At 36.2% G+C, this 11,160-nt stretch overlaps 2 protein-coding genes across 2 annotated transcripts; one reads left to right on the plus strand and one right to left on the minus strand.

The window, feature by feature from the left end:
• Nucleotides 1-220: 220 nt before the first annotated feature.
• On the minus strand, nucleotides 221-2,473 carry LOC145315745 (actin 205). Its single transcript, XM_080155786.1, has 3 exons — nucleotides 2,293-2,473; nucleotides 1,826-1,978; nucleotides 221-1,394 (listed from the first exon to the last, which is right to left on the minus strand). The coding sequence occupies exons 2-3, from the start codon at nucleotides 1,949-1,951 to the stop codon at nucleotides 390-392; spliced, it is 1,131 nt and encodes a 376-aa protein (XP_080011912.1). The 5' UTR covers nucleotides 1,952-1,978; nucleotides 2,293-2,473; the 3' UTR covers nucleotides 221-389.
• A 3,613-nt stretch (nucleotides 2,474-6,086) lies between these two features.
• On the plus strand, nucleotides 6,087-7,702 carry LOC145315746 (actin 205-like). Its single transcript, XM_080155787.1, has 2 exons — nucleotides 6,087-6,238; nucleotides 6,601-7,702. Exons 1-2 carry the CDS (start codon nucleotides 6,113-6,115, stop codon nucleotides 7,603-7,605), a joined length of 1,131 nt encoding a protein of 376 aa, XP_080011913.1. The 5' UTR covers nucleotides 6,087-6,112; the 3' UTR covers nucleotides 7,606-7,702.
• Nucleotides 7,703-11,160: the final 3,458 nt, after the last annotated feature.

Genomic DNA, 11,160 nt, shown 5'->3' on the forward strand with positions numbered 1-11,160 from the left:
ACGTTTCAATCACTAACTGTAATCTAAAGGGGGTGGAAGGGGGTAATCGTTATTTTAGCCTGCTGCGTGTTTCACTTTATTTTAGAACATAAAAATTGGTATAAGATCCATGTAGGTACTCAGTAAAATAAAACAATCATTATTAAAAGAAATTAGCTATCTTTTAATCTTTACCAATATATTTATTAAAAATCTATCTACCTAAAAATTAAATGAAAAACTTTATTGCTTCTTTTATTGCTGAACCCAGATTTACAAATGGTCAAATTAAACAAATTAATTAACATTTGGGTAATTTTATTTTAATTTTGAAATTTAAATTATATTTGATGAAATGTAGGGACAAAATAAGATGGAAAACTGGGGTAGTATGAAATTTGAGTGGTAGTTTAGAAGCACTTTCTGTGAACAATACCAGGTCCAGATTCATCATACTCCTGCTTGGAGATCCACATCTGCTGGAAGGTGGAGAGGGAGGCCAGGATGGAGCCACCGATCCAGACAGAGTACTTCCTCTCGGGGGGAGCAATGATCTTGATCTTGATGGTGGAGGGAGCCAGGGCGGTGATCTCCTTCTGCATTCTGTCAGCAATACCTGGATACATGGTGGTGCCACCAGACAGCACAGTGTTGGCATACAGATCCTTCCTGATATCAACATCACACTTCATGATGGAGTTGTACACTGTCTCGTGGATGCCACATGACTCCATGCCCAGGAAGGAAGGTTGGAACAGAGCCTCTGGACAACGGAATCTCTCATTACCGATGGTAATGACCTGACCGTCGGGCAGCTCATAGGACTTCTCCAGAGAGGTGGAGGCGGCAGCTGTGGCCATCTCCTGTTCAAAGTCCAGGGCAACATAGCACAGCTTCTCCTTGATGTCACGAACAATCTCTCTCTCAGCGGTGGTGGTGAAGGAGTAGCCACGCTCAGTCAGGATCTTCATCAGGTAGTCAGTGAGGTCACGGCCAGCCAGGTCAAGACGCAGGATGGCGTGGGGCAGGGCATAACCTTCATAGATGGGGACAGTGTGGGACACACCATCTCCAGAGTCAAGAACAATACCTGTGGTACGACCAGAGGCGTACAGGGACAGCACAGCCTGGATGGCAACATACATAGCTGGAGAGTTGAAGGTCTCAAACATGATCTGGGTCATCTTTTCTCTGTTGGCCTTGGGGTTGAGGGGAGCCTCAGTAAGGAGGATGGGATGCTCCTCAGGGGCAACACGGAGCTCATTGTAGAAAGTATGGTGCCAGATCTTCTCCATATCATCCCAGTTAGTGATGATACCATGCTCAATAGGATACTTGAGAGTCAGGATACCTCTCTTACTCTGGGCTTCATCTCCAACATAAGAATCCTTCTGACCCATACCAACCATCACACCCTAAATATAAAAAGTTTAGAAATATTGATAAAATTTGGAAAATAAAGAAAATATTTTAACATATAAGTGTACAATAGCATCAAGGACGTCCAAGCATTTAATTTCGGAAAAAGGGTAAACAATCTAAATAGGCTGGGTAAAAAAAGTTTAGTTGGAGTATTTTTCCCATTGCGCGAAGCATAAACAGTTTTTTAAAAATTCTCCCAAAAACTTATTTGTATAATATATATAAATAAGATTCAAAATAGGAAGAAAGTTTAAAAACCTGTTTACAAGAATGATATATGAAAGATACAATATTCAAACTAACATTGTACAATAACTTGCTGTATTGAAAAACAATATCTGATGATATATGTAAATGTTGAAAAGTAACACACAAAATGATTTTTGTTCCAAACAATACTCCTGTTCCTAGAGAATAATTATACCTGATGCCTAGGACGGCCAACAATGGAGGGGAATACAGCTCTGGGAGCATCATCTCCAGCAAATCCAGCTTTACACATACCAGAACCATTGTCAACTACAAGAGCGGCTACCTCGTCGTCACACATCTTGTTCTTGTTTTTTTTTTAACTTCTCTAAATAATTACAAATATAAAACGCCTACATAAAAAATCTTTTAGAATTGCGTTAAAGTAAAAATAATGTTTAGTATTAATAGTAAAATATAAAAAAAAACATTGAAATGTTATACAGATATAATTGGGAGGAGATTGTATTCTATCCAGTTTTCTACAAATATAGAAATGTACAATCATGATATTAAAAGCAGTTTTGTAATCCCTTGCCTTCGGCATCTCGTGGCTAACAAAACTAGTTTAATCTTATAATTGTAAATTTTTATATCCGTAAAAAGCTTTTTGTAATATTACGAAAAATCAGTATTAAATACCTGTAATTAAGAGAGATCTGACTCTTGGGAGGACTTATCCACGAGTGATAAATCCAGGATCACCTATTTCTATTCACAGCTTGCCCTCTGCTCCGGTATGGCCACAGTAGAGCCCTTTCTATTTGTCCTCCAGTATAGCTGTATAGTCCCTTTCTATCCCAGCCTAGCTGGCCTGCTGCATGCCAGTTTCCCTTAAAGTGCCTAGTGGAGCACAGTACCCCCAGGCATTATTTTGATAAAAAAAAATTGATATATAGAGGCAGAGAAGTACATTATGTTTTTTTTTACTTTAGGTCAGATTAGGATAGGTTATATAGGGTAAAGGGAAGCTCCTCAGGGGTTTGATGTAGAAAAAGAATTTCCACCTTGCTCCTTAATTTACATTTATCAGAAAAAAAATGAGTGGGTGATTATGTGTTCGCTAGCAACTTAAAGGGAAAGTACCGCCTTCCTACCCAACACATTAAAGCAGTGCCCTAATTTAGTTTGAAAGGCTACTAGCACATTCTCTGACGGTCAGCCTGCCTGCTCACACACACACACTAACTCACTCACACACACATACTCCTACATACACATAAATTTAAACACACACACATCCAAAAATCAACTCATATATAAAAAGAGAAACATGAGTCAATGAAAAATATTGTAATTCATAGATACAAAAAAATTGTATACATCTCAGTTTAACTCCTAAAACGAAAAGGTTTTCAATTTTAGGAAAGCTTCATATAGATCCTGGTATAGTTTATGTCAACTTTAATTTTCATATTTAAATCTGGTTTTAGGCTATTTTTATTCTCGACTTCGAAGCCCCTTGGTGCACAGCCGATAGATGTTTCATATTGTATGTAATATTTTAATTAACAAGGATTACAAAATCTATCGGTGCGAAGCAAAAACTTTCATAAATGGACGGAAAATATTGAGTTCGGGATGTTGCTTATTCGAATTTTTGAGCAAGCAAATATATTAATTGGCACACAGAAAAACAGTAAAACTTGCCATTACTTTGTCAGATAAGACTCATAAATTAGCAGGGATCTAAAGGGATAAAACATGGCCCTTAAAATGAGATGTATCTCCAATCATGATACACAAAATTAATCCTCTTGTGGAATATAATTAGTGGTTAAAACGTTTGTACACTGAACTTAATGAACCAACCAATCAAAATTCATTAAAAGTCTCCAATGTTGTTAAGCCACCAAATAAGGAAGCGTTACTATAAAACTTTTGGGACTAGTGTAATCAACAGCCCATTGTCCCCTCCCTCACTGGAAATTAGGAGATATACTTATCAAATTGCTGAAAGTAATAAGATAAACTGTTTTCACCATATATGGAAATGACTTTTAAGTAGAAAGATTGAGAAAGATATTTGTTTATGTTTCTCAAAGTTCAGGCTCAATTTCAATAAACAAATAAAAATTATAAGCAGGGAGGGAAGGGCTATTGGGCTGTTTATTACACTAGTCCCCAAAGCTTTGAAAAAAACCGTTTTATTATTCGTTGGCTCAACGTCGTTGGGGACTTTTAATGGATTTTGATATTTTGGATTATTAAGTTAAGTGTCCAAACGTTTCAACAGCTAATTAATGTCTTGTGTTACATCATTTGGAATGTACATCAATTTATTGGCCATTGTCTTATCCCTTTAGATCCCCGGGTTCTAAGGGAGAACTGTTTAAAGCCGCAGATTATTAGAGCCAAAAATATAATGTGATCGTACCAGAATCTAACAGCTATTGAAACAGCCCTTGTATGACTAAACAGGCGTTAGAAAGGGATATAGTAACTGAAGAAAACTATTTTTGACTCCACCTTTTTGCCAATCAAACTCATGTTCCTTTTAAGTGTTGAGTATTTTTTCATTGATATCAATTACATCACATTTTTGGGATGTTGTCTTCAGTGTTTCTTCATTGAAAAGTATCGACTTTGATCCTGGAGGCTTCTAGGAGGTTTGAGTGAAAGGGAGGGTGGAGATAAAATTATCAAAAAAGTAGTAAACCTACCTTAGACATATGAGAATCATTACTTTAAAGGAGATCCATGTTAGTTACTGGTTAGCGAGATCCTACATACTCAAACATACAAAAATCCTGTTACTTTTAATTGCAGCGCATTACAATAAAATAAATTGCAAAATTACTTTTTGCATTTGTCGGTGCAATGATGATAATTTTAAGTTAGAAATTGTAGGTAAAAAACTGGCTTCGAAACCTATTAATATCCGCTGGATTAGAACCGGTTCTCAGCCATACTGAAAAATCATTTATAGCATCGTATTAGAGACAATTTCCATCGAATAGTAAAATAAAAATAACAAAATTAATACCAGTTTTGTTAGCCCTGGCCTTAGGACCCTCGGGTTCAAAAAAAATAGTTGTAATCTTTTTTTCCCTTAATATCCACGGAAGGCTGTTATAATACGATGCGAACTATTCGTCAGATACTATATCCAAATCCATCTCCTTTACAATAAGAGAAATAGATCTGAAAGCCTTTTACCTTATAAGGGCATATTATGAGTAGGAGAAATTCTGGACAGTTAGCATTAACGCAGCTACTCTATGTAAAGGGCAATATGTGTACGTCCGTACGTACAGCTATTCTATAGAAGAAAGTCGACCCCCACCCATTTTCAGTTTTGGTTTTAAAAGAAAAGTAAATAAAATTTTTTTTGAGTGGCACTTAATTTCTAGGGTCTATTTTCTTGGGAGGGTGGTGTTACCCTCTCACAAACTAGTAATAAAACTTCCCTGGACCTATGAGAAGCTTCACTGCGGTTCAGCGGTTAGCAAGATCCTTCGACACAGACAAACGCACAGATAGACAACCTGTTACTTTTATATATAAACATAAACATATATATTATTTCATCTAAAGGGATTCTAAGTCTAGAATAAGATTCTAGAAAGCACTTAAGACTTTCGGCCTTCATGTGTGTGCGTGTGTGTGTGTGTGTGTGTTGTGATAGTCTGTATTAGCCTGTAAAGTGTATGTTCGTTTGTAAAAGCCCCTGTAGGAGGACTATAAAATTTGATTGTTGCAGCCTCTGTAAGCGAGTTCTGTGTATTATATGTGTGTGTAATAGCCTCAAAGTGTGTGTATTTGTGTGCGTGTGACGAGTTCTGTTTGTGTGTATAGATGTGGCCTCTGTGTAAATATGCCTATTGTTTTGTGTGTGCGTGTGTGTGTGTGTGTCCACGTGTTTGTGTGAGTGTGTGTGCTGACCTCCGTGCGTCTTAGCCTGTCTTACATGGCTGTAAGAACAGAAAATCTCCTTTTATGTGCATGTCTCCATATAACTAATTGAAAGAGAAAGGGACTTTTGAAAGCGAAGAGCCCTTTCCTGTCATTTGCTTTAAATATGACAGCATTGTAAATAACTTCCACAGTTTCAAAACTGCCCTTGAGACCAACCTGTACTAAATTGACAGGTAAAATATTCAAACATAATATTTTTTATACTAGTCTAAGGTTTGAATCTGACGATAAAATAACCTAAAAGGCTAAAACTATCACAGGACCTATGTGAAGCTTAGCTAAAATAGAGAAATTAATTAATTCAGTAGTTATTAAGATTTTAAGTTTTAAACAAAAAATCCTTACTACTTTATATAATAGGATGATTGATATTTTAAATACAGCTAAGTAGCTAATATAAACAATACCAGTATTGTTTAGCAAAAGATTTATATTAAATTATAAGAACACACAATTCTTTCAAATTCATAAAGAATTATATGTGCACATTCTATATGTTTTATATTTGTAATAATTAAGAGAAGTTAGAAAAAACAAGAACAAGATGTGTGACGACGAGGTAGCCGCTCTTGTAGTTGACAATGGTTCTGGTATGTGTAAAGCTGGATTTGCTGGAGATGATGCTCCCAGAGCTGTATTCCCTTCCATTGTTGGCCGTCCCAGGCATCAGGTATAATTTATTTAGGAACAGCAGTATTGCTTTGCAATAAGCATGTATTGTACAAATGTTTCTTTTGAGTTACAATTTGTAGCTGTCTACAGTGTCCTAGCAAAAATGAGGATAGATGTCACTGCTTTTGGCCAACCTATTGTATTGACGTCATGAAATACCTATACCCCATCTCTTTTATAGGGGGATTCTTTCCCCCTTCCCTTTTTCTTTCCCTCTATTATGACGTCATAGAACAGCTAGGTCAAACGAGGTGACATATTTCCCCATTTTCCTAGGGCACTAAACACAACTACTTATCATTTTTGTAAATATGGTACCTGTTTTATTTTCTTCCTATTTTGAATCTTATTTATATTCAGGGTGTGATGGTTGGTATGGGTCAGAAGGATTCTTATGTTGGAGATGAAGCCCAGAGTAAGAGAGGTATCCTGACTCTCAAGTATCCTATTGAGCATGGTATCATCACTAACTGGGATGATATGGAGAAGATCTGGCACAATACTTTCTACAATGAGCTTCGTGTTGCCCCTGAGGAGCATCCCATCCTCCTTACTGAGGCTCCCCTTAACCCCAAGGCCAACAGAGAGAAGATGACCCAGATCATGTTTGAGACCTTCAACTCTCCAGCTATGTATGTTGCCATCCAGGCTGTGCTGTCCCTGTACGCCTCTGGTCGTACCACAGGTATTGTTCTTGACTCTGGAGATGGTGTGTCCCACACTGTCCCCATCTATGAAGGTTATGCCCTTCCCCACGCCATTCTGCGTCTTGACCTGGCTGGCCGTGACCTCACTGACTACCTGATGAAGATCCTGACTGAGCGTGGCTACTCCTTCACCACCACAGCTGAGAGAGAGATTGTCCGTGACATCAAGGAGAAGCTGTGCTATGTTGCCCTGGACTTTGAACAGGAGATGGCCACAGCTGCCGCCTCCACCTCTCTGGAGAAGTCCTATGAGCTTCCCGACGGTCAGGTCATCACCATCGGTAATGAGAGATTCCGTTGTCCAGAGGCTCTGTTCCAGCCTTCCTTCCTGGGCATGGAGTCATGTGGCATCCACGAGACAGTGTACAACTCCATCATGAAGTGTGATGTTGATATCAGGAAGGATCTGTATGCCAACACTGTGCTGTCTGGTGGCACCACTATGTATCCAGGTATTGCTGACAGAATGCAGAAGGAGATCACCGCCCTGGCTCCCTCCACCATCAAGATCAAGATCATTGCTCCCCCCGAGAGGAAGTACTCTGTCTGGATCGGTGGCTCCATCCTGGCCTCCCTCTCCACCTTCCAGCAGATGTGGATCTCTAAGCAGGAGTATGATGAATCTGGTCCTGGTATTGTTCACAGAAAATGCTTCTAAATATCAACTGCCATTGTTTTTATTTTGTTTTATTATGAAAGAACAACATATAGCTTTCATTTTGTGATAACTTGTAGTAAAGAATTATTTTACTTAACATTGTGTTATTCTATATTCCTTACAAATAATATTTATTATTTTTTTTAAAATTTAGATAAGGGCATTTGTGCTCATAGGCTAGCAGCACTATCGATAACGAATAGTTATTTATCGAAGATAGCTATTTGCGGCTGGTAAATTGTAATATTAATTCAAGATTATTTGTCCCGAGGGGCGACAGGGCAGTGACAACAAAACTTATTCTTATGATTTTCATTTTATATTGTCTAAAATACAATCAAGAAACAAACGTACGTACAGACGTACAGACCATCGTTACAATGTAGTTACTCTACCAAAATACCCAAATAAAAAATTTAAACCGTCAAAGTATTTTTATATTACAAAGAAGAGCATCAAATATTATAACAAGGACAATCACCTACGAAATATTTCTGTACCATTATTAATATTTATCAACAAAAGTGTTCATATTTTGTTTTATTTCAAAAAAGAATTAAACATATTCATGGATTGGTAGCTGCAAATATAACAACTTTCAATCATGCAGTTTAGAGAAGCCTTATAAGAAGCCACAGTTGCTATATAATAAGCTTCTTAATGCCTCAGCCATAAAATTATAAATTCTTCCAACCGAAGCCTGAGATACATCAGTCGCAGCCATTTCAGACTCAGTCATCAAATTCAACTGCCCTTAGCTACAGCCACCCTTGGCCAGTCGCAGCCGAAAATTATAATTCAGAAGCTAAAGGCACGGCTGTCGAGCTCTGATTTCTCCGTCGGATCCTTTTCTTTACTTTCCATCACCTAATAGCTATGAAAATGCTTTAAATTCAAAATCCAATAGAGTAAATTAAGGAAAAGCAATGCTTTAAAAAGCATCATCTCACGATTTTGTGTTGAGGAAAAGATAACAAAAACTGTCTTGTAACAAATAAAAGGACAATAAAATATAATTTTTTTTCTCGTATTCATTCGAATCCGGTGGATGGGAACCGGTTCTCATCCATGCGAAAAAAACTATGTCTAGCATCGTATTATATCCAGCTTTCTACGGATATAAAAATGTACAATCATAAGATTAAAACCAATTTTTTAGCCGGTGCCTTCGGCACCTCGCGGCCAAAAAACTAGTTTTAATCTCATAATTGTACATTCTATATCCGCGGAAAGCCGTTTATAATACTATGCGAGAAATAACTATTCTTCTTCTAAAATTTCTATCCAGAAAAGAACGAGATATATTAAATCGATTGAAAGGAATTATTTTAACATTGGATTTTTTTTTAAAATTCAAGCTTCTATATCATCTTTAAATCATTAAAATCAAATAAAGATATATATATAATATATATGCCTTAAACATTTTTAATATTTTTGAATATAATAAAATTTGAAAGATGGAGTGTTCTTTTAAACTATTTGAATGGAATATAAACGTTTATTTCCAACCGAAATCTTGATATTCAATAAAGAAAAAGAACAATTTTTAAACAAACTTCTTTATATTTAATGCAATATTTAGTTGCTTATTTCATTTTACGAGTGGCTTTGTCACTAGTTGATGTTCTGTTTGAATGGATTATCATGTAATAAAGTGAAACTTGTAGCAGGCTAAATAATAATTCTCCACAATACACCTCCGCTCCTACTGGATGACCCATATGTGATGTCCATATTAGCAACCTCAATTGACGACAATTTTTCCCCTGTCATAATATCCAAGTAAATTCTATATCCATTACTGTTTGATTCTGACAGGACAATAGCTTAAATACTGCATTGTGTGACATATGTGAAGCTTTCTTGAAATGGAAAACCCAAACAGAAATTAGGTGTTCATGCTATTTTTGAGATTTTATGTAACACACATGTGTATTTTCCAGTCACGCTTTTAAAAAAGGGTTAATTTAACCGTTACACCAAGTTTTATATTTTTTCCATTTTCAGAAGAAAAAAACGGTTAAGTATTGATCTCAATAGAGCAAAACATAGCGTACGCTTCGTTGACCACGAAAGCTTTGAGAAAATAAGTAACGACATGGGAACTAAAGAACTGAATATTTCCCCTAATCGCAAGCAAAGCACCCATTATCCTATAAAGAAAAACTCTTTATAGTGCCTATAAAAATTATACTTGCCTATTGCTATTGGTCAATTAAAATGCATACTGGCCTACAATTGCATTGGTAATTTAGCCTGTGTATTGGCCAATCATTTTTTTTCTAGGTATAATAAAAAGCTCCCCCAAGAAACATTCTTTGGTGTATCTTTTTAATTTGGTAAAGGCGAATCATATATATCAGTAAATTTCCGCGTGGCTGGTTCCTTACCTCAGAAGAGAAAACCTTTATATTAGGTTCCAAGGTACTAACATCCAAACTACGACCCTTTAATTGAACGTCATTTGTCTAGAAGTCCAAACTGTGCATAGTAAGTAGATGCGCCTGTTTTTTACTAAATTATTGTCATTCCATCCCTAATCTCGATATTATTGACGCGCATCTGTTTGAAGACTAAAATATTGGAGGGGGCAAATTTGAAGTCCAGCAGTGGATTAATGTGATTCTACACAAACTAGTATCAAATTTACAAGTCAACTCATCCTTTCTCCTCAATGGGGTTGATTTATTATAGCTCTAAGTATTTATTTACAAAGCAAAATTATAATGATTTTTCCCCTAATATTGTTTTTAATTTGTTTCAAAGTTTAGAAAATTAGCATTTTATTAGCAAACATTTTCAACAAGATTTATGATAGTTTGTTATTCTACAAAATACTCTTTGAAGATCTTAGAGTTATTTAGTTTTGAATGAACAGAATCAGAAAAAATATTATAGTTTTTTGTTTCACTCAAATCTTCGCTCTCATTAGACAATACCATCCTTGTTTTTTTCATAAAAGTTGAGGTACGCTAAAGGAGGAAATTATAAAAAAGCTCTTGCAAAAGAATCACAGTTTACCAGGGAGGGAGGGGACATTGGGCTGTTTAGTACACTAGTCCCTAAAGTTTTATAACAACGTTGTCTTATTCGTTGGCTTAACAACTTTGGGGACTTTAATTGTATTTTGATTGGTTGGTTAATTAAGGTTAAATGTTTCAACCACTAATTGTAATTCACAGAAAGGATAATTCTGTGCATCATCATTGGAGAAGTACATCAATTTATCAAACAATGTCTTATCCCTTTAGATCCCTGTTATTTTTTCCACCATGGAAGTGATAAGTTAAACGAATGAATGGAAAGACATCTGAATACAACAAAGTCGTATAAACATCTGGAAATATGGTGTCTCATCACTTCTGCCATAATCCATTTATTACAGGGATCTAAAGGGATGAGACAATGGCCGATAAATTGATGTACTTACCCAATTATGATACACAAAATTATTCTTTTTGTAGATTACAATTAGTGGTTGAGATGTTTGGACACCTAACTAAATGTACCAACCAATGAGCCAAGGAATAAGAAAATACTTTTGGGACAAGT

The sequence above is a fragment of the Acartia tonsa genome, chromosome 4 (assembly GCF_053477335.1).
Source record: "Acartia tonsa isolate MP-2025a chromosome 4, ASM5347733v1, whole genome shotgun sequence".
NCBI classification, from domain to species: domain Eukaryota; kingdom Metazoa; phylum Arthropoda; class Copepoda; order Calanoida; family Acartiidae; genus Acartia; species Acartia tonsa.